Raw genomic sequence first — 23,997 nt, 5'->3', positions numbered from 1 at the left:
CACTCTCTCAGATCTACCCCCCTGCCCCCGTCTCTGTGGAAAGCCTCACCTCCTGCAGCACAGAGATCCAGGAGCCAGGAGGCGAGCACTTGGTGTCCCTCCTGCTACGAAACCTACGCGCCTGAGTACTCGCATCACACACAGGGTTCCTCCCGTTTCTGACAGAAGAAGCCCGCCTCCCACCCAAGGCTGACCCTCCTCCTGGGCTCCGCATCCTAACCCGGGGTCCTCCTGCTTCCTCGACCTGCCAGCTCTGTCCATCAACAGTCAGGGAAGGCCAAGTTCCTACAATCTTGGAAAAACTGAAACAAAACCAACACATGCACACCCACCCTCCTCTCCCCACCTGGCCCGGACTCCACCTCCTCCCGCGGGTACCGCGCCCTGCACCCCATTACCGCCCCTTTACCACACACCTTCCACACAGAACTGTCCTCGCAAACTCCTCGGTCCCCTCACCTCCACACCTGCCCGCATCGAGTCTCCCCCAGACATCTTGTCACCAAACCCTGCCGGCCTCCTCAGGCCTGGCCCTACCTCCTCTCTCTGCAGGCCTGAACCTCATGCTGGACTCCTCCCTGCCTTGCCGTCCTTGGACATGCTCATGTCTTGCTCCTGGGCCACAGCTGTCCTTGTGGCTGCCCCGCCTGTCTGTAGAAGTGTCCTTCTCTTTCTAGTGTCCCCTGGAAATACCACTCAGCTAGACACTGGACACTCCACACTGTCTTCAGGAGCGAAGGCTCCTGGAAGTCCTGCACATCCAGCGCTCTCCCTGGGATGATCCTGTCCATGCCCAAGGCTTCAGCTGCCTTCTAGAAGCTGCTGGCCCCCAAATCTATAGAGCTAACGTGAGCTCTAGGCTCGTACGCCCAACGGCCTCCTCGATGTCTCCCCACCTTGCCCCAAGTGCCTTGCACACGTCCAGAAACAAGCTCATCATGCGCTCTGCACTTGGGGTCGGGAGGGGGAGCCCCTGTCTCGGGGAACAGCGCCGTCCTGCTGCCTGAACCAGAGCCTCACTTTCCAGCATCCAACCAACCACCAACTTGGTCGGGTTTTACGGTCAAAGCAAAGTTCGGAACTTCCGCTGTCCCCAAGGCACATGTCCCCCCAAGCGCGACGCTCCGTGGCAGCTGACATCGGCCTAAAGTTGCATTCAACAGCGCAAGGTCATCTAAAAGGTCAAAGCTCCAGGCACGGGCCGCCAGGTGGGAAGGAGGGGCCCAGCCCAGCCTGAGTGCAGGGTCTGACTCTTCAAGAGAGGCCAGAAAGCCAGTTTTTATATCAGATCGCCTGCATTTTAAGCGCTGACGACTAATTCAACTGAGAAATAATTACAGATGGGAGGCTTCTGAACTGCCGGCAACGTGCTCTCCGTGAGCTGGGCCATCGCTGCCAGGGCATTTATTTCGTGCCCGTTTGTTAAAGTGGTAGCATAAGTTTTAAGTACTTGTCTGTGTGCATGATACACCTCACAACAAGAAATGCTATTTGGAGGGGAAAACTATTTTAAACCATGAGATTATTTGTAAAAGTGGCTGGGTACAAAATTAGCTTATTAAAATCGCAGTCTTCCAATAGAAAAACTGTAACCAGTTGGACATTATCGTGGAGGAAAAGAGACCCAGGACAATTAAAGCAAGAAAAATAAAGTACAGGGCGCCCAGGTGACTCAGTCGGTTGAGCGTCCGACTTTGGCTCAGGTCATGGTCTCATCACTTGTGGGTTCCAGCTCCTGCGTAGGGTTCTGTGCTGACAGTTCAGAGCCTGGAGGCTGGTTCGGATTCTCTGTCTCTCTCTCTCTCTGCCCCTCCCCCACTCGCTCTGTGTGTGTGTCTCTCTCTCTCTCTCAAAAATAAACGTTAAGGGGAGCCTGGGTGGCACAGTCAGTTAAGCGTCCGACTTCAGCCAGGTCACGATCTCGCGGTCCGTGAGTTCGAGCCCCGCGTCGGGCTCTGGGCTGATGGCTCAGAGCCTGGAGCCTTTTTCCGATTCTGTGTCTCCCTCTCTCTCTGCCCCTCCCCCGTTCATGCTCTGTCTCTCTCTGTCCCCAAAAAAATAAACGTTGAAAAAAAATTTTTTTTAAATAAACGTTAAAAAAATAAAATAAGATAAATAAAATAATTAACGAATTAACAAGAAATATTTATATATAACATTTGTATGGAAACAAATTTTTATATATATTATGACATTTCTTGTTAACTGGTTATTTGGGAAAAAAACGATTTATAGACATTTTATATGGATTCAAATACATTGAAAGAAAAAATGCTATTCTTGGGTAGAAAGACTCAAATCTTAAAGATGTTCATTCTTCTTAAATTAACCTATAAATTCAACCCAATCCTTGTTCCTGTAAAAATAGGCACAGAACTATTTGTGGAATTACACAGATTGATTCTCAAGTTCTTACGGGAAATAAATACTAAAAATAACCCGGAAAATTCTGAAAAGGGAGAGCAATGAGGTCAGTAAGTAAGCAGTTTGGTTCCTTCCTATGGACAGACAGACAGACAGACAGAGAGACCAGAACAGAATGGTGAATCCCAAAATAGACACACAATTCTATTCGGGAATTTGTTTTATGATGTAAATGAGATCAGGTCACCTGGCCAGCCACCTGGGGACTGAACAAAAAACAACCACCCAAGTTGCCCCTGAACTTGTCTCCCTCCATCAAAATAAATTTCAAATGGATCAAACATCTAAGTGTAAAGGATAAAATACCAGAAGGAAACACAGACTATTTTCAAAATAAAAAACCTTGAATAAAAATGACCTGATTTTTAAAATCCGCGTGGTTTCTTTTTCTTTCTTTCTTCCTTTCTCCTTCCTTCCTTCCTTCCTTTAAATTGCACTTTTTAATCACAGACAACAAAAAGCCCCACAATCTGAAGATGCTCTCACAAAACTCTACGTTCTGAATATTACTGAAATGTTGCTTGGAAGAATATTGAGGTGAAAATTCCAGAATGTTTTGTGTCTGTTCTACAGGCAAGCACTGAAATGACAGTATAAGAAAATAATATCACATTTGAAGTTTTGCAAAGGATTATATTTTCACCTCTACGGGAGAGCAAACTTCTGGCGAGGGAAATTATTTTCAAGCGAAGGAGAGTGTCTCAAATGTGAATGAACAGTGGCTTACCAGGCAGCTAAGGACAGCCTCCAAAGTAAAGGAGGTGAAAACAAAAGGAAAATTACTTTTAATCCGGCACTCCAAGTCCAGCCGAACGCCCGACAGGTAGAGGGCAGGAAACCACCGTGGTCACTCACGTAAGAACTCAAAACATTTGCTTCCCATGCACCATTTCTCAGAAAGCTACTAAAGAGTGTGCTCCAGCAAAACAAGGGTACAAACCAAGAGAGAGGAAGACAAGGAAATAGGAAATCCAACAAAAGAGGCCGGGGGCGGGGGGGGGGGGGGGGGGCAGAGGGGAAGCTCCAGGCTGACCCCTGCATAGCAGGCCTTCGAAACCAAAGAGTCGTCCTACAGCAGGAGGAAAGGGAGGTCCAGCAAGAGAAACTCCCAAGAAAAACATGCTGCCCACAACCCACCTTATAGTCAGGGAGGAAGGAAAAATATGGCTGGTCCCGGAGAAGTCACGGTAGTGGACGGTGTGCTAACAAAAATAGCAAGGTAATTATTAACTCCAAGAAGAGTGACACATCAGGCAAGCGAGGAAAGAACTGTAACAGAAAATTCCTCGGCTCGGTGGTGGTCAACGATACGAACAGAGTCATGTTAAGATAAACACTAGATACTGACTTAGTCAAAAATTGTAGGAGAGGGGGCGCCTGGGGTGGGGGGTGGGCTCAGTCAGTTGAGCATTCGACTTCGGCTCAGATCATGATCTCGCGGTTTGTGGGCTCGAGCCCCGCGTCGGGCTCTGTGCTGGCGGCTCGGAGCCTGGAGCCTGCTTCGGACTCTGTGTCCCCCTCTCTCTCTGCCCCTCCCCTGCTCACGCTCTGTCTCTGTCTCTGTCTTTCTCTCTCTCTCCCAAAAATGAATAAACATTAAAAAAATTGTAGATGGGTTAGAGGTTAGGATAGAGGGCTACAAACATGTGGGAACATTTCGAGCTGCATAAGCATATCTTCCTCTGTTTTTCAAGCTGGAGGCCCTGAATTTGTCTCCCTAAACATCACAGCCAGCCCGCTTGAGCACGTACCACCCACCAGCGCATCAAAATGTTTCATTTCCTCATCTTGACAAGATTTTTTTCAAAAAATTTTAACCTGTATTTATTTTTGAGAGAGAGAAAGGGGGGTGGGCAGAGAGAGAGGGAAACACAGAATCTGAAACAGGCTCCAGGCTCCGAGCTGTCAGCACAGAGGCCGACTCGGGGCTCAAACCCACTCACCACGAGATCATAATCTGAACTGAAATCAAGAGTCAGACGCTTAACCAACTGAACCACCCAGGAGTCCCTGACAAAGAAAATTTCTTAAAAAAAAAAAAAAAACTAGTCTGGGAAATTATTTCTGTATAATATTTCATAATTCATCCTCAGAGCAGCGGTCAGGCAGTAGAGGCAGGAAAGCGAGGCCAGCCGAGGCTAGTGCTGACAGCCCAGAATGAACTGACCCCGGAGAGAAGGCCCCGCGTGGCTGGGAGGAAAGGAGGAAGTCAAAGCCCTACACCCGGAACACTGACAGACGTCCGTGGCCCCTGTCCCGCTCTGGGGACACCGAGCTGCACAGAGGCGTCTGCTGTGTATACTGTGATAACACAGCTGTCTTCAGCCAGGGGACAGGCGGCATCTGGGATATGTTTGAGTTAAGTGCAGTCTGCAAGGCTGGTCCGGCCATAAAACGTCGGCCAAAGCCAATTCGGACTCCGGAGTTCAAATATTTGGGATATAAGGCGGGGTAACAAAGCCCCCGGTGAAATAAAACAGGTGCCATTAGGGACTGGAAGGCTCCCAGAACTAAGGCAGAGGCAGGAAATTCTGCGCAACAGTCAGGCCATCTGAGAAGCATGCTTATTTCGAGATCTTATCTAGACCGTGAGCACAGCAGAGTGAGCCTGATACGCAGTCATCTGCACCTCCGTCCGGGGAGCACTAATGCTTCAGAAGAGCTGAAACCACCTTGGATTTCTCTGCTGGCTTGATGAGCCCAGACTCTTCAAAGTCCTTCTCTACGATCACGGGTTTGGTTTTTTGGGTTTTTTGTTGTTGTTGTTGTTGTTCTTTTTGTTTTTGTTTTTGTTTTTGCCCCATACGTTATTTACTGAGGCAGTTTTATCTTAAAACCACAAAAATGTAAAGCAGCTTCTAACAGATCCCTCTGGAAAACAACTCCAGAGGAATCACTTTTCTCTGGAAGAAGCGTCTGGCCATTATTTGGGTTTCGGTTAAACCTAGGCCATAAATATTTGGCCCGAAGCTGCCTTGTAAAGCTCTGCTATAAAGATTATGCAAATGGCAGTTTAGATGAGTATCGAACATGCTCCTTGACGGGAGGTGATCACAGCACAGAGGAAAGTTTTCTCCCCAACGGACAGGGTCGCGGACATCAGGCAAACACACGCTGTGGAGGGGTGGCAAACTATTCACAAACCTTACAGAAGCTGTGCAACAACTTATAAGCCAAACTATGGGATGCTATAAACCATGGAAAACATACTTCTCCGCATACAGAATGAAAACCCCCCGTGCACCTTGTTAACCCTTAAAAAGCAGCAGGTTACAAAAGTCCTGTTTACAGGGTGATCCTATTTTGTGTGCGGTGTTTATTTTTAATTACATGGTAATCAGGATTACTTCTAGGGAGCTGGGGGCTGGATTTTTCAGTTTCCTGTATATACCTCTACGTCAAGTTTTTTTTTTTTTTTTTTACAGTGAGCATGCACTATTTTTATAATTTTAAAATACCCACTAAAGATTTTAAAAATAAAACACACACACACACACACACACACACACACACACACACACACAAATACATTAAGTAGGGGGTTAAAAAAAAAGAGTGGAAAAAGGTGAGTGGGTGGCCCAGTCTGTTGAGCGACTGACTTTGGCTCAGGTCACCATCTCTCAGTTCGTGGGTTCGAGCCCTGCGTTGGGCTCTGTGCTGACAGCTCAGAGCCCGGAGCCTGCTTCGGATTCTGTGTCTCTCTCTCTCTCTCTGCCCCTCCCCTGCTCACACTCTGTCTCTGTCTCTCAAAAAATAAATGAATCTTTAAAAAAAAAAAAAAAGTGGAAAAAAACATACCGAACTGTTAAGAGGGGTTGTCTTTGGGGAAATGTTTTTCCTCTCTTCTACTTCCCTGCATTTTGCAAACTTTCTACAATTATTGATTTTATAATGGGAAAAAAAAATCATTTTGAAAACACTTTGGATATACAAAACAGCGTAGATAGCATGCTACTATTTACATTAAAAAAGCTATTTATGTCCATATAGACTCTTATCTCTGGAATGTTACACAAGAAACTGGTAACACTGACTCTTTAAAGAGAAACTGAGTCAAGCCGGGGGAGGGGGGCAGCCGTGGAGCGAGATTCTCCATTCTCTACCCTAGTGCAACTTGTCAATTTTGTAACGTGTACCTCACATCACCCCTTGTAAAAGGCTTGACTGTTTTAAAAATCAAAACTATTATTAAAAAAATAATAAAATTACGTATTCTACCACCTTGCTAAATTTGCTTCGAATACACTGTGTTCACTGAGTTTTACGGGCAATTCTCCTGAAAGGAAAACAACGTTTATTGCTTGTTCTTTGGGAGGGCTGCTACACAAGCCAGCTCTCCTCATGACAGTCTCGCAAGTGGATTTTTCGGGTAGATAAGGAACCGCAGGCCCAGAGGAGGTTGGCGGCCTGCCTGAGGTCACGCGGCAGACCGGTGGCCTCCCGCGGTGAGACCCTGCTGTGTCTGGCCCTGAGGATGGGGCGGAGGCAGAGCCACCAGCCCATGCTTACCTACGGCCTCTCTCACGCTCAAAACGTACATACGGATCGTTGGGACTTTATAAAATTCCGTCACGTGAAGGCAGGCCTTGAACTCCGGGGGAAAGGACAACCATCGGGCCGTGCGGGTTAAGTATTCGTGTCATTGCAAGGCCAGGTGCGTCTGGGCGCCTCTCGCAACACGGCGCCTTCGGGAGCACCCAGCCTGACGGGACAATGCGCCCTGCAGATCCAGCCCCGTTACGCGCCTGCAAATGTCACGGCCGGGGTAAGCCCGGCCTCGCCCTCTGTCTCGTCCAAAGCGGGGTGTTGCTGTATGAAGCCATTTTTCTAGGATCCTGCTTGGTTACACCTCCAAACCTCACGAGCCTGAGCAAAGCCGTTGTCTGACGCCCCTCCCCAGCCCAACACTCAGGTCCGGCCTCGAGCGTCTCTGCCCTTCTCAACGACTGCCTGGGTCTCCCCTTCCTTCCTCGACCACGACGTGACCTCTCCCCCTGGTTAGTTCCGTCCGCACCCCCCCACCCGGACTCCATCTCCACGTAGGCCTTCTCTAGCAGAGCCCCTGCCACGCGTGCCCAACAAATAAGGACATTCTGGGAGGTAAAGCCAGTGCCCGTGGCAACAGCCTTAGAAGCCCAGGAAGCAGCTCTTAATCACAGGGCCTGGCTGATGACAAGAGGGAGCCAAACCAATCAAGTGGAAAGTTATTTCCTTCCAAATAAGAAAAAACTGTCACCAGAAGGCTTGCAATCTCTGCAGACAGATGTCTTGCATAGCTCCTTCTTTATTTTTCCCGTCTGCATCTTCTACGGAACGGAAGGCAGTACGGCCCCAGTTCCCTTCCAGAGTGGCAGAGGGCACGGGCTTCGCCATCGGACACGGTTCCAGTGCCTAACTCGGTTCCCAGCACACAGAGGGCCCTGGGTGTATCTTTCTGAGTGGCGATTACATGAATTAACTACATTTTAAATCACCGGAACCCAAAAACGTCATCATTGTAAAAGCCGTAGGGGAGGGCCTGACGGATTCCCAGGAAAGCCCGCACCTCGGCTCGCGGTCGGATGACTTAGCTGAGCCGTCGTGGCCATCTAGTGGCCGAACGCCTACATCGCCGGCCCAGGGGGTTACTGGGGGCTGCGCTTTGGAGATAAAGCGCAGAACTGAAGTTAGGAAGTGACAGCACGCATACCACAGCATAAGAGAGACTTCGAAGCGGGAATGGCGCGAGGAACCTAGGGCAGGGCCTTAAGGCCTCGGGAGAGCGGGGCGCAGGGAGCGGCGCGGGAGACGGCCGAGCACGGGGAAAGGGGTGGGACTGGGTCCCGTACTTGTCAAAGTTGACATCCAGCATGCCCGCCTTCTCCTGGCTGACCCGTAACAGCGGTGTGTCCAGCCGCCGAATACAGTCCTTGTCCAGCGTTGACGTCCAGTCTTGGAAAGTCTTTCGAACCAATTCATCGATGGCCTGGACCATCTGCTGGTAGGCGTGCACACTCTCCTCTCCGGTCCCGATGTGGGGCAGGAAGTGGGCACTGGAGAGACACTAAGGGGGGGTGGGGACAACGGGTGGCTGGAGCCCGCTGGCCACCGTCCTCCGAGGCACCGTCTCCCCGCCCGCGGGCCCACACGGGGTGCGGCCTGCGGCGGAGGCCGGCCCCGACCACCCAGGGGGGGAGGAGGGAGGTGGGCCACACGCACAGGTGACAGGAGGCGGCCAGGGAGTCAGCAGCGCGCAGGGGAAGCACGGAAACTCAGGTCAGGAGAAGTTGGCAAAAAAAGTAAATCACGGGAGGTGAGGACGGAAGAGGTACGACGTTGAAAACCAGTACGGGCCCTTCCTCCCCAAGTCCCAGCTCAGCGACCGTGAAGCGGCCTCTGCTGTCCGCAGGCCGCCTGGTTCTCACCAGAACCAATCACATGATGGCAGATACCTCAAGAGCGTTAGACCTACGCGCCCAAAACTGCCCTTTAGAGGTTGTTGGGTTTTTTCTGGTTCTTCATGCCTGCTGTTCTAGACCCGGCCCTTCAAGGGCCACAGCTGCCCAAGGTCGTATTCCTCCTCTGACGGCCCAGCTTCCCAGATGCTGGGCCGGCTCCTCCTCTCCAGCTTGACAGGAAAATCCCGGCGGGACTCACGTTCCACCCACCACGCCCGCCGTCGCTGTGAATCCCAAGCTCCGGCCTCGTCCTGTCCAGGCCCCGCACCTGCCAGTCTCCCACCGTGGAGACGCTCTGGGGAAACTCCCGGGGCGGGTCCCCGGCCAGCACGGGGCACAGCCCCCAACCTCCACCGCCTCACGAGAACGAGTCTGGGGAGAGGCCAGGCGCTCACGTTCATGACTCTGTCGATGCGCCGCCGCAGGATCCGCATCCAGTGCGCCTGTCCAGAGAACTGGGCCACGTAGGGCTCCAGGTACGGCCATTTCTTGTTCAGCTCCCGGTTCACGAGGGCCAGCTCGCTATTGAACAGCATGTACAGGTCCACCGCCTTCTTGTCGTAGGTGCGCTTGATGGCCTAAGGAAGAAGGGAGAGAGCCTGAACCCGCGCCCCGGCGGATCCAGGGTCCCCCCCCCCCCGGGACTCAAGCTGGAGGACACCTTCTCCCGGGGCCATCTGGAAACTCGGGGAGCAGACGGAAGAAGAGGCTCTGGCGGTGGAGGACAGGGGGGACGTGGGAGGGCACGACTGGAGGTGGCACAGAGTCGGGAAGGATCAGGAAGAACTGAAGGAGGCAGAGGAGAGGCCAGGTGGGGCGGGGCGGGGGGTGGGTGGGGGGCGGCACCTCCCGCGACGCGAGCCGGTGGAAGGTGTCCAGCAGTAACACTCCCTGCTCCACATCTCGGACTAACTCGAAGGCGGAGGTGATCAAGTTCTGAGTCATCACCTCCAGGTCCTTGACTCCAGAACGAAACCTGCGCCGTTAGAGAAGCGTGATGAGCGTGATGACCCGTGACTGGCAGGCGCCCTCACCTGCCTCAAGGCCACGCCCCGAGGGAGACTCCCCCCACCCCGGGCTGATACCGAGGGCCTCCCCGGTGCCAGGCGCGAAGGGTGTCACGTGCCCCACTCGGTCCGTTCCGCAAAGCGATACAGTGAGGTTGGGTTCTACCACTAGGCCCTCTGTTTTAGTGGAGGAAACAGGCTCTCACTGGTTAACGGGGTGTGCCCAGCATCACCTACTGCGGCCCCTCCTCCAGCCCCGCCCCCTATGCCCCGCCCCACCCCCCTCCTCCCCAGCCCGGGGCAGGGGCGGGATGTGGGGCGGGGGGGGGGGGGGGGGGGGCACTCTCACCTGTTATAGTCTTCGTGCCAGGACGTGTTCTTGACGTCCAGGATGCCCCCGCGGACAGCCCGCAGCATATGGAGGTTTTTGTGAAAGATGTCCTCGATCTCCAGCAAGTTCCGTGTAATCTGGGGCCCCTGGGCCCCAAAGAAGCAGGGAAGGGGACCCTGCTTGCCGTCTTCCCAGCGGGCAAAATGGTACTGGCAGTCACAGACCTACAACGAAGTCAGCGAGCGTCAGGCCTCCCTGCTCTTGTTTCTGACCTCGTAGGCCCTGAGCTCTCCGGTTTGGCTCAAGATGTCTAAACACCAGGGAGGACCCACCAGACACAAGGAGCTACTGGGATGAATTGGGGCTGCAGAATGAACTGGAAGACACCCGGGCAGTGATAACAGGCAAGAGTCTAAAAGGACGGGACAGAGGTGGGGCACACAGTTACGCAGAGTCCAAGCAGTAAGCTCCCGGCTCAGCCTGTGCCCTGTCTCCTCGGCCCCCGGCCGGGCTCTGGGGTCCACTGCGCCCGCCCCTCCCTCCCTGACAGTGTGCCCACCTCAATGAGGTCCTTGCAGCGCTGCACAAAGGCATCCACCTGAGCGAATATGCTGGTCTGGTCCAGGACCCAGCCCCGGTTGGAGAACCTACATCCAGAGAAAGGTGGACCGGATGAAAACGTAGGAAACGGCCTGCGCGAAGCTCCAACTGGGAGTCCTGGGTTTGGGGGCCTTAGAAAAGGGGACCCCAAGAGGCAGTTTTCCTGAGCCCTGAAGGGAGGAGACGCAAGATAGGGAGAAGCAGACAGGAGGCAAAGCATCTCCGTTCTAGAAGTGTTAGAACTTCAGACTTTCGGGCCAAGAGAGCCAAGAAAGGAGGAGTGAGCCAGGAAGTATTCCCGGGACGAGGGAGAGGAGGAGCCGGGGGTAGGCACTAGAGTATCTGCATCCGGAGAGAACTGGGACCGGGTCTCGGAACCGGAATCCGTAGGCTTTAAACATCTGCGCTCAGCGGGAGTGGCAGGGGTGACGGACGGGACCGTGGGGGACGCACGGCGTACTGGGTATGCATCTGCACAGCCTGTAGGTAGTGGTCTTTCCAGGCCTGGCAGCACGAGATGCAGCCCTGGAGGTCCTCCTTGCTGGAAGTGACGTAGCCCTCGAAGATGTGGTCCAGGGAGATGGCGTGACAGCACAGGCGGATGATCTCGTTGCTCATCTGCGGACGGGCGGACGGGCGGATGGGTGGCCCGAGTGGCACCCGCCCCTTCCCCGCTGCTCCCTGCTGCAGCCCAGCTCACTTCCCGGCTCAGCGCCCTGTCTCGGTCAGCCCAGATGGAATGTGGGTCCCGCTCCTCAAAAGCCGGCGTCCCTTCCCAAACCTGCCTCTCGCCCACTGCCGTGCCCGGCTTTGGAGATGAGAAAACATCAGCCTGGGGGTCTGTGCTGCCTGCCTCCCCCACCGCGGAAGCAGGCTGTCCAGCCCAGGCCCCCACCCCCACCCGGAGCCCGCTGGAGCTGAAGAAGCCACGGGTCTCTGTCCGAACCCCCCACCCCCACCCCCGGGCCGCTCCCCACTGCCTGGAACTGTGGATGCCCCTTCCTCAGCGAATCGGGCCCCTCTCCTAAAGCCCTCCGCCCCACCCCTGCGGAACACGCACCTTTCGGAAGAGGGAGGTCAGTCTCTCCCGGGTGTTGTAGTGGGGAGAGTTGACCCAGATGATGCGGATGAGGCTGATCAACTTGGGGAGCTTACTGGGGATGTCCTTAGGCTGCATGTAGGCCAGCTCCTGGTAGGGCTCCTTCAGGATCGACAGAAACGTCAGGTTTGACTGGGCTTGTTGGAAGCCATCCTGGCAGGGAAGACCAACCAGGAGTGAGTACCGTCCGTTGGAAAGAAGCGGCAGGGAGCCAGCACCGTTTGCCCACCTGGGACCCCGCCCTGGCCTGCCTCTCTCAGAGCCTAGCCAGGCATCTCAGGTCTCCGTGGGCCCTCGAGAGCGGAGTTCATACCTGTCCGCTTTCGTTCGTATTTCCCACCGCGGGGCCTTGGTGTCTTTTCCCGTGGGGAGTCCCATCTCTCCCGCCAGACTGGGATTCCCTACGCTCAGGGTTTGTGTCCACTCCCCCAGCGTCTCCGGCTGAATTCAGAACCCCACACCACTCAATAACTGTTGATCAACTGACCGAACACCCTCACGGTTTCGCCCAGTATCCCTCACCGCCCTGGTCTCGAGCAGGGTTCTAAACTTTTCCACGTAGCTGTGGCTCAGTTCCCTTAAGACCTAGCTCAAAATCCTGCCCGGGAAGAGAAGGCCTCCGCCTTCTCTGCCTGTATTCCACAGATCACTCTGCCCTTCTGCGTGTCCCCAAAGCTAACAGAATCATCTCGTCATAGTTTATTGAATTTTTTTTAATTTTTTTTTTAACGTTTATTTATTTTTGAGACAGAGACAGACAGAGCATGAACGGGGAAGGGGCAGAGAGAGAGGGAGACACAGAATCGGAAGCAGGCTCCAGGCTCTGAGCCATCAGCTCAGAGCCCGACACGGGGCTCGAACTCACGGACTGCGAGATCGTGACCTGAGCTGAAGTCGGACGCCTAACCAACTGAGCCACCCAGGCACCCCTTAAATTTATTTTTTAAGTGTTTATCTTGCAATTCTCTTGGCTGAATCCTATGGGTTCCTCTTTGACCCCATGCCATCTAGTGATTCTGTTTTGTGGAAGCCTTATTTTCTGAGCTGGACTGTAGGGGTGGGGTTCATGGAGACAGATTATAGGGGTGGGGCTCATAGAAGGTACTCATTGTTTATTTGTTGACTGACTGCAGTCTCCCTAACTAAACCATAAGCTCCTTGGGACCTTGTGTTTTCCTCCTTGTGTACTCCCCCCACACACAAGTGCAAGTCCAAACACTGGGTGGATCTATCTTTGCTGTTGGTGCTTACTCTGGCTCCTTCTCCTTAGCACCGGATATTGTCCCAACCACTGTCCACTTTCTGCTAAGCCTCTATCTTTTTTTTTTTTTTTTTTTTTTGAGAGAGTGAGAGAGAGAGATCGAGAATGTGAGCAGGGGCGGGGCGGAGAGAGAGGGAGACGCAGAACCCGAAGCTGGCTCCGGGCTCCGAGCCGTCAGCACAGAGCCCGATGCGGGGCTTGAACTCACGAATGGCGAGATCATGGCCCAAGCCGAAGCCGGACACTTCGCCGACTGAGCCCCCACCCGGGCGCCCCTTAAGCCTCCATCCTCTGGCCCGCTCACCAACCTGGATCTGCTGGGCCAGTTTCATGAAGGGTGCCAAGTAGGACGACTTGGCAAGGTGCAGGATGGACTCGATGTGCTTCACTCCCTCCTTCACCAGCTGTTTACTGATGCCAGACAGGTCCATGCACCGGTTGCGCCAGAACTCAACCTCCTCCAAAGGACCTAAATTTTCCCCTATCTCCACAGACTCCTGGGCACTGAGCACCTCCTTTATCTGCCGGGTCCAGTGGATCATGGAGGCTGCCGGGGAGAGCACAAAACCTCTCGCGCATCTTTAAACTGCTCCCCCGTGTGTCCTTCCCGCCGCCGCCCGCGCGGCCCTCCCAACCCAGCTCCTTCCTCGGCCTCCGGGCTGCCCCTCCGCTGTCCCCTCGGCCCCGCGGCACACTGGCAATGCCAGCCACTCACTCTCCAGCCGCTGCACCAGCTCCTTGTCCTTAACTACCACCTCGGGCTCCATGTTCATGGCCTCTGCGGGAATGTAGAGAACCGTGTGCCCCTCCAGTTTGTAGCGAGTGTCTAAGGAAAGGAAAGGACCGTGGAAGTTCACAGACGGGGCTGAGTTTATGCTACCCCAGTTCCAACAGTGGTTGGTATTCCGGGGCCCAGGAAGTATGGGGGATTTCAGGAGAACGGGCAAAAGAAACTACGACTCCTAATTTTTTGACCTCAAGAGGGAAAATGACAGAAGGCAAGAGGGAAACCTCGTTGAGGTAAAGTAAGAGATTATCATAAAATAAGGTCAAAGATCTGGACCGCGTCTTCAACATTCTCTTCTACGATGCGTGCGCTCCCCCCAGGAGCCCCATACCGCCCGCGTTTCCCCTGACCCCACGTGTACTCATGAAATACCCAACTCTACGTTTGAGCGGATCTGGTCAAGCGTCGACGGCAGAAAACCGCACCTGTACCGGGAGGCAAATTCTGCACCCCGACCCACGCGTTCAGCAAACACACACAGGCACCGACTCCGCGCCGGGCCGCACAGGTACTCGGGAGGAATCTCCCACCCGCCTCGCTCGCCCCTCCCGTCGGTGGGGCACCAGACAGGAACCAGGCACGGGGGGGTTTTCTGCTCACCTGTCAGGCAGGCCAAGAATCTGTGCAAATGAGAAGCAAAATGATTTCGAATACTCTCAGGCCAGGTTGCGTTTGCAAAGATCTGAGGGGCAAAGACGCCACTGAGCAGCCGAAGCAGGGCCGGGATGTAGGCACCTCGCACCGTCCCAAACTGCACCGTGGCCTCGAAGTTCTCTGGAGTGATGGGAACCGGCGCTTGGCGTATGAAGTAGACAATCTGGTTCTGCGTCTGCATGGAAGACAGGAGGCCAGAGATCAGCGTCCAGACCCCAGCATGGTACCCAACAGGATCTGAGGCGCCGATCACGAAGGCCTGGCTGAGGTCTCGGCCACGTTCCCTTAGGGCATCCTGACTCATCTCCAAACGTGTCACGGTGTGCTTCCTGTGTCTTTCAGGGGACATAACAGAGTCCACACCCAGAACCACAGGGAGGAAATGCAGAGAGCATGTCTCGAAGGGAGGGAGGGACGGTGTATTCTGCCCAACTTGGCCCCGGAACCTAGTACGGTTGACTGGGACACATTAGATGCTCCATAAATGTTGGACAGATGGATAGAATGAAAGGGATAGAATGGGGGAAGCACTTGTAGGGTTAGGGAAAGCGGGAAGGAGAGGAATGGAATTAACAGGCAATTGACTTGGGTGTTTCCATTTCAGTTGCATAAACTTCTCCCCCAATTTTCCATTTACCCCCTCAACCTGGTTAATGGTGAGTTTGTGTGGCTGTTGTCGTTGCCCACATCCAGAAATGTACTGCTTTCGTGCAGTTAAAGCTTTACAATTTTCAAGTTCCTGACTTCCCTACATGCTCAGAAAGGCCATTCCTCCCGAAGATCGGATCTGCCTTTTGTGTGGGTGTGCATTTGACTACTCTTTACAATTTAGTTCATTCCAAAAACTGAAAATGAAGCACAAAGAAGAAATTAATAACCATCCATCTTCCCACTGCCCAGAATTAAATTTTGGCATTTTGGGGTCTTTTTTTTTTTTTTTTAAAGCTTAACACTATTATTTTTCTTAAAATGATATATATATGTAATACCATATGATTTCCCTCCTGTGTAGTATTCCAGAAATAAAACGAGCAAAGGGGGAAAGGAGAAAGAGGAGCAAACCAAGAACCAGACTCTTGGGGTGCCTGGCTGGCTCAGCTGGCTTTTGTGTGCTGTATTACTGGTGTGTACGTGTTAAGATTAGTGAGTGTGTGTGGTATATCGTGCAGTACGTGTGCGGTGCGCGTTGGCGTGATTCTAGGATATGTGTGGTTTGCCTGTGTGTGTGGTGTAAGTGTGGTATGCGTGAGTGAGAGTGCATGCAACTCTTGATCTTGGGGTTGTGAGTTCGAGCCCCACGTTGGATGTAGAGAGTACTAGAATAAATAAATAAACTTAAAAAAGAGAGAGAGAAAAGAAACAGACTTTAAACTATAGGGAAGAAACTATAGGAAGAAACTGATACTTTCCAGAGGGGAGGTGGGCAGGAAGATGGGTGTAAGAGGTGACAGGAATTAAGGAGAGCACTTGCCATGCTGAGCACAGGGCGATTAAAATAAAAACTTTTTAAAAGGCGGGGGAGGAGCCCCTGGCTGGCTCAGTCAATAGAGCATGTGACTCTTGGACCTGGGGTTGTGAGTTTGAGCTCCATCTGGGGCATAGAGATCACTTAAAAATATCTTTGGGGTGCCTGGGTGGCTCAGTCAGTTGAGCGTCCGACTTCTGCTCGGGTCATGATCTCGCAGTTTGTGAGTTCGAGCCCCACGTCGGGCTCTGTGCTGACAGCTGGGAGCCTGAAGCCTGTTTCCAATTATGTGTCTCTCTCTCTCTGCCCCTCCCCTGCTCACACTCTGTCTCTCTCACAAATAAACATTAAATTTTTTTTTAATAAAATAAAATAAAATAAAATAAAATAAAATAAAATAAAATAAAATAAAATAAAATAAAATATCTTTGAGGCACCTGGGTGGCTTGGTCAGTTAAGCGTCTGGCTCTTGATTTTGGTTCAGGTGATGATCTCAAGGTTCATGGGATCGAGCCCTGCATTGGGCTCTGCATTGACAGTGCTGAACGTGCTTGGGAGTCTCTCTCTCTCCCTCTCTCTCTCTCTGCCCCTCCCTCGCCCCCCTCAAAATAAATAGATAAAAATTAAATAAATAAAGACATAAAATATGTTGGCACCTGGGTGGCTGTCAGTTGAATGTCAAGAGTTGGATCCTTAACCAACTAAGCCACCCAGGCACCCCTAGTATTAATTTTTATTTAAATGAATTGAACGTTCCTAGATTCTTTATTCCTGAGTTCTTTATTTGGTTCATTTCTTTCTTTTCTTTTTTTTTTTTTTTTAGGATTTTATTTTTGAGTAATCTCTACACCCAACGTGGGGCTCAAACTCATGACCCCAGATCAAGAGTCTCATGCTCCACTGAGTGAGCCAGCCAGGAGCCCCTATTTGGTTCATTTCTTAATGGAATAGATTTCCACTGATGATAAATATATATATTTTTTAAGTAGGGTTCTTTCAAGATTGAAAATGACCACCTCTTTGTTGCCATGGTATTTGACCATCTCGGCTGGGTATAATACACTTGGAGCACACTGTCCTTCCGAGAGAACTCTGAGTGTGTTCTTCCTGGTGATCAGAGAAGTGGGCAACCAGCCTAATGTTTCCTCGTGGCAGACTATTTGTTTTTTGGCGAGGGCTAAGTCATTTTTTCCCAAATTTTTGTGTTTTAAATAATTCCAGCTCATAGAGAAATTGCAAGAAAAATCCAATGAACAGCACACCCTCCATCTAGATTCATTATTGTCAACATCTGTGCTTGAGGGAACCCTCTTGCTCGCTCCCTCTCCCAGCTGAGCCATTTGAGAGTTAGCAGTAGACATCGTGATAGGGCGCCCTTAAATACTTTGGCATATAGCTCTGAAAAAGGATATTCTCCAACACATCCAACACCATAATTATCACACACTCAGAAGACTGAACTTCATACAATACTTGATATAATACACAATCCATATTCAATTTTCCCCAGTGGTCCAAATAACGTCACATACGGCTGTTCTTTGCCACCCAGGATCCAATCCAGGATCACACACGGCCGTGTCTCCTCAGTTTCCTTGCATTCCACACGGTTCTCCGGTCTTTTCCTTTTTTTTCTTTTTCTTTTTAGTTTATTTACTTATTTTGAGAGAGAGTGCAGATGGGGAAGGGGCAGAGAGAGAGAGAGAGGGAGGGAGGGAGAGAATACCAAGCAGGCTCCGTGCCACCAGCGCAGAGCCCAACGTGGGGCTCAAACTCACGAACCGTGAGACCATGATCTGAGCCGACCTGAGCCACCCAGCCGCCCCCCCCCACCCCTGTCTTTTTCTTTCTTCCATGGCATTGATCTTTCTAACAGTCCAGGCCAGTTGTTTTCCAAAATGTCCCTTAATTTGGATTTATCTGATTGTTTCCTCAGTATTAGATGCAGGTTAAATCTTCTTGGCAGGAATACTTCATAGGCGATGTTCCCAAAGAATTAATTCCCTTGGAGTTCAGTAGCTTACCTAAGATGTGTGTTGACATTAAACATCGTGTAACACATTTTGTGGAAGAAAAGTATGCTCTGCCAATTCCCAGATTCAGTTCCTTCTGCAGGTCAAGGAAATTCTTTTGTGCTTTATCTTTAAATTGCTATTGTCTCATTCGTTGGCACTCTATATTAGATCACCTGTCTTATTAACTTTCCTTTAATCGTGTCGTCATTGGCTTTCTCTTCCTCGTGTACTATGATGATCTCGAGCCTCTCTTCCCTGGCAACTCGGGTCTGCAGCGATCGCTCGTCAGTCCCTCGCTGTTTCTAACCCACTGGGTTTTGTCACATGCTGCTGTGTTCATTTCCTAAAATTTGCAATCTCCGTTTTATGTATTTCCCATGTTGCATCATTTCACCTCCCAGCTTTTTAAAAATTGAATTCACGCTCTTGTTAGGTTTGTTCCTAGCACAAATTCTGTTGTGAGGAATTTCCTTCTGCTTGGCTCTTTTCCTCCTGTGTCTGCTTTGTTCCATTTGTGTCCCCTGGATGTGACATGCCTGCGGTTGCCACGCAATTCCTCTCCACCTTCCACATGCGTGAGCAGTTTCTGTGACCCCGTCTTTTCTGCTCTAACAGACTGTGGGTGACTCCTTGATGTCCTGCTGGGAGAGCCGTGTTTCTTTTCCCCCTCCAAGTGAAAGGATGGCGTATTTTATGTTTTATTCCCTCTTCGCCAGCCTAAGAGGATAACATGAGGGGATGGGCGGGTGGTCCAGGCTAATTTCAAAAGAACGTAAAATCTCTGAGGAAATACCTGGGCGCTTTCTTCCTTTTCAGGTTTTGTTACATGCCCTGAGGGTCCCATCTTGCTGGGGGTCCACCATTCCCCTGGGAAGAACATTTCTGTCACTCAGAGCACAGACCTTTCATTGGTCCCCACTTCATCAAGTTTCTTAGATTAGATTATGCTTCTTTCCTTCTTTACTCTTGGGTGTTGTTTATTTTTTTTTTCTGGTTTTATCTTTTGCTCCTTTTATCAAGAGTAATAATTCTTTAAAAAAATTTTTTAATGTTTATTTATTTTTGAAAGAGAGAGACAGAGCATGAGAGGGGGGAGACACAGAATCCGAACCAGGCTCCAGGCTCTGAGCTGTCAGCACAGAGCCCGACACAGGGCTTGAACTCACAAACTTGTGAGATCATGACCTGAGTCAAAGTCGGACGCTTCAGCAACTGAGCCACCCAGGCACCCCAAGAGTAATAATTCTTTAAGGAAGTTCAATTGGCCATGTTGACCCAGAAGCATACAAGTAAGGCTGTAATCTCGTTTAGAATGTATTTCAGCATACCAAATAAATTTTCTCTTTCTTGAGGCATAATTGACAAATAAAAATGTATAGACTTAGGGTATACAACCTGATGCTTTGATACATGTATACACTGTGAAATCATCACCATAATCAACCGAATGAATACATCCACTATCTCATTAGGTACCATTTTTTTCTTTTTCTTCTCGTGTGCATGTGTGTGTGCAGTGAGAACACTGAAGACGTACCCTCTTAGCAAACTGCAGGTGCACACACATGGTAACTGTGGTTACCATGCTAATAGATCTCCAGAACCATTCACCTTGCATAAATGAAACTGTACCCTTTCCCTCCAGTTGTACTGAGATATAACTGACCGATAACACTGTTAGTTTAATGTGTACAACATGATTTGATATATGTAAAGTGATGATCACGGTAAGTTTAGTTAACATCCATCACCTCACGCACTTACAATTTTTTCCGTCTCATCTTGAGAACTTTTTAAGATCTACTCCCTTAGCAACTTTCAAATACATGCTATTGCTAACTATAGTCACCGTGTTGTACATTATATCACCAGAACTGATTTCTCTTAAAACTGGAGGTTTGTATCTTTTGACCACCTTCAACCATGTCCCCTACCTGCCCACCCCCTCACTCTAGCAACCGCCAATCTGTCCTGTTTCTGTGAGTTTGGGGTTTTTCCCCCCTAGATTCCACACATGAGTGAGATCATACAGTATTTATGTTCCTCTGACTTATTTCAGCATAATGCCCTCAAGTTCCATCCAGGATATTGCAAGTAGCAAGATTCTCTTTTCTTTCTTTCTGTTTTTCACTTTTTTAGGAGAAAAAAACTGAGAATCAGAGACCATCTCCACGCACTGTCGGTGTGGAGCCTGATGCGGGGCTCAGTGCCGTGAACCACAAGATCATGACCTGAGCCTAAATCAAGAGCCCGCTGCTTGACCAACTGAGCCACCCAGGCGCTCCGGGCTTCTTTTCTTTCTCACTGCTGAATACTGTTCCATCGTGTGTACGTGGAACTTTCTTTATCCATTCATCCATCGGTGGACACTTAGGCTGCTCCCAAAGCTTGGCTATTGTAAATCATGCTGCAACGAACGTGGGGTACAGGTATCTTTTTGAGACAGCGACTTCGTTTCCTTTGGATGGATACCCACAACTGGATTGCCAGATTTCATCGGGTAGTTCTGTTTTTAATTTTCTGAGGAACGTCCATCCCATTCTCCAGAGCGACTGCACCAACCTACATTCCCACTAACAGTGCACGAGGGTTCCCTCTCCTGCACGTCTTCACCAACGTTTGTTGCCTCTTGGGAGTCTACTTGACGATGGCCATTCTGACGAGTGTCAGGTGGTATCTGATACCTCGCTGCGCTTTTCACTTGCATTTCTCCCATTGATGATATGGAGGCACCTTTTCAAACACGCGTTGGCCATTTGTGGGTCCTCTTTGGAAAAATGTCTCTTCAATCCCTCTGCTCATTTTTTGATCAGGCTGTTCTTTTTGCTATCGGATTGTAGGCGTTCTTTATATACTTTGGATATTAACCTTTTATCAGATAGACGATTTACACGTATTTTCTCCCAATCCTTAGGTTTGCCTTTTCATTTTGTTGATGGAAGAAGCTTTGCTGTGCAGAAGCTTTTGGATGTGATGTAGTCCCGTGTGTGTCTTTTTGCTTTGTGGCCTCTGCTTTTGATCTCCTTGGGCCCCCTGACCAACATCTGCCTGTTTCCCCCTGCTCTCCCCAGCTGGTTAGATTTTTAATGGAAAATTTTTCTATATTTCCCAATTCTATTCACCGAAGGGTCTGTTCTTCCCCACAGATTTTAAATGCACCTTTTAGAGAAAATGCTTACCTATATGCGTCTGTACTTGGTGTCTTTAATGTTGCATATCAATGTATATTCCTGTCCCAGTACAGCTCTGTTGTAATTACTTCAGTTTAATTAGAAGAGATTTTCGTATTCACAACTCCCCTACATTACTTTCCTTCTTCATGCATATTTCTGGATATATATTTTTTAATGTTTATTTTTGAGAGACAGACAGAACGTGAGCGGGGGAAGGGGCAGAGAGAGGGAGACACAGAATCCGAAGCAGGCTCCAGGCTCCGAGCTGCCAGCACAGAGCCCAACGCGGGGCTCGAGCTCGTGATCCAGGAGAGCATGACCTGAGCTGAAGTCGGATGCCCAACCGACTGAGCCACCCAGGCGTCCCGACTGGATGTATTTTTAGATCTTCACGTAAGGGATTTAGGGACTTTGGCACTGTGATGGGAGTTGCATTAAAATGGTACATTTCTTTTTAGATAAAGGATCTTTATAATATTAAGATTCCCACCCAGAAACAGGATATGGCTATTCAGTCAAATCTTCTCTCAAGGTTTCATGGCCTGCAACAGACTTGCTTTCTTTCATATAAATCCTACACATTTTTGGCAAAGTCTTCTTCCTTTTACGAATGAGATCTTTTTTTTTTTTTTTTTTTTTTTTCCATGATGTTTTGTAGCTGCCTGACGCCAACGTACAGGAAAAAGCCGCAAGCTATTTTCGCTCTTGTTTGATCTGGAACATTTCCCAAATTGTGTCACTGCGCACGGCCATGTTCACCTCCATTATCGTTATCGTTTTGTGTACGTGCTGCCAATAAAAGCAAAGCAAAGGCCTTTCTCTTTTCCAACACTTTATTTCAAAGGCTTCGAACATATAGAAAAGTTACAAGAGGTTTACAACAACGACCAGATGCCACCACTAACGTTCTCTCTACCCGTCTTTTAACCGTCTCCCTACCCGTGGCTTACCCCTCGCCCGTGGGTCTTCCACACGGTTGGAAGTGTTCTCTCTCTAATCCACGAAAGGCTGTGCTAGTTCCCTCCAGGAGGGAGGCCAAATTCTCCAGCATAAACACGAGGCCCCTCCGCGAAGTGACCCCAGCCCGCCTTTTCAGGATCGCCTCCCACAGCTCTTTTCTTTGCCCATAAAGCGTTCTCTGCCGACACAGCTCTCACCCAGACGCGATGAAATCTGACTTACCTTTCTTTTCCAGCTCGAATGTCACCTCTGTCACCAGGCCTTGCCAGCATCCCACTGGCTGTACTGTCCCCATAAAGTTCCTATTAAGCTCTGCCCGTGCATCCCAACACATTGTGAATCGTTTCTATACGTCTGTCTCCCCCACCAGACCACGAGATCACCGAAAGCAAAACCCTGCCTCATGCCTCTGTATTCCACCGTCAAGCGGACCCACCACGAGGCTCAACACACCTTGGGCACAGGAGGTAAGACTCAGATGATGGAGGGACGCCAACCCTCAGCTCCACGGCCGACCACCTCGGGGTCCGGGAGAGCCGAGCACCCACCTGTACAGGCATGCCCAGCTCCAGCGTCAGCCCCACACAGGGGTCGATGAAGATGGTGAGGATGGGTTCCGAAGGGTCCCGGGCAAAGTGTTCCAGGCCGGCATCGTGCTCCGCTGTCCATTCCGCACCCGCCAGTCCTGTCAGCACGGCTCGGGACAGGAAAAGGGGCTTCTACGGGAGGGGAGCGGAGGGCCGAAGCAGGTACAGCCGTCAGGAGGCGTCCTTTCCCCATTCACAAGCGCACGTGGGGACATAGGACATGAGGCGAGAAGCCTGACGGGTCCAGGATGGTGAAGGGAAGGCTGCAGATAAGCTGAATGACGGGTTTCAAGCTTCTGAAGAAAGCAGACAGTGAGATTCCCTTGCTTCAACGAGTGAAGCACAACGGACCACAGAGGAAAATGGGGGACACGATCTTCCCAAGGTATCTCCTTTATGCCTGTGGTTGCAAAGACACCTCGCCCAGCAATCCTCGACCTCGGAGTAAAACTCAATCAAGGGACCCTGTAGGATATGAGCCTAAAGCAGGCCATCAGGCTCCAAGATGATGAGCTGGGAAAAGGAGAAGGGTGCAGCCTGCCCGGGACACTGAACGGGAGACGTCAAGGTAAAGCCAACGGGCAGGGGCGCCTGGGCAGCTCGGTCGGTTAAGTGTCTGACTCTTGATTTCGGCTCAGTTCATCGTCTTATGGTTTGTGGGTTCGAGCCCCAAGTCAGGCTCCACCCTGTCTCTGTCTCTCCCTTGTTCTCTGCCCCTCCTGTGGGTGCATTCTCTGTCTCTCTCTCTCTCTCTCTTTCAAAGTAAATAAACTTAAAAAAAAAAAAAGCAAACTAGCATTAGCAGAGAGGGAGAACGAAGGGGAAGAGACAAGACTGGGAAACACCAAAGAACGCACGAGTTAGACGGCAAAAAAATTGTAAGTGGTGACTAGACAAAAAAAAAAAAAGTCTGGAGGGCTCCTCTAAATAATTAAAGGAACCGGAAGACATGAGCACAAACGCGAGGAGTCACCCTGTCCTTCTCCCAGTGCTCCTGGAAGATGAGAAGGAATCTCCTTCACCTGAAGTTTCCAAGTCGAGAAAACTTCATGCTCTAAAATGTCTCCCACGTAGAGCCAAGGGTGGACCAACGAGGAAAACGCAACCACCCCAGGAAATAAACGGACGCAAATGGACGTGTCGTGTCGCAAAAAGAGAAACTGAAAATATGAAAAAACCGTTCAGTGTCACTTGAAA

The 23,997-nt window shown here is 50.6% G+C and overlaps 1 protein-coding gene across 1 annotated transcript in view; it reads right to left on the bottom strand.

The window, feature by feature from the left end:
* DNAH2 (dynein axonemal heavy chain 2) overlaps window positions 1-23,997 on the bottom strand; it is a 93,038-nt gene that overhangs the window by 60,539 nt on the left and 8,502 nt on the right. Inside the window, 11 exon segments of the mRNA XM_043582981.1 lie at window positions 8,253-8,467; window positions 9,257-9,439; window positions 9,708-9,837; window positions 10,218-10,423; window positions 10,759-10,846; window positions 11,260-11,417; window positions 11,860-12,051; window positions 13,468-13,706; window positions 13,875-13,985; window positions 14,547-14,775; window positions 22,762-22,932. Of these exon segments, the coding sequence (XP_043438916.1) occupies window positions 8,253-8,467; window positions 9,257-9,439; window positions 9,708-9,837; window positions 10,218-10,423; window positions 10,759-10,846; window positions 11,260-11,417; window positions 11,860-12,051; window positions 13,468-13,706; window positions 13,875-13,985; window positions 14,547-14,775; window positions 22,762-22,932 (1,922 nt within the window).

This window comes from Prionailurus bengalensis, chromosome E1 (genome assembly GCF_016509475.1).
Source record: "Prionailurus bengalensis isolate Pbe53 chromosome E1, Fcat_Pben_1.1_paternal_pri, whole genome shotgun sequence".
NCBI classification, from domain to species: Eukaryota; Metazoa; Chordata; class Mammalia; order Carnivora; family Felidae; genus Prionailurus; species Prionailurus bengalensis.
The sequence above is the reverse complement of the archived record's forward strand: the minus strand, read 5'-3'. Positions and strand labels throughout refer to the sequence as shown.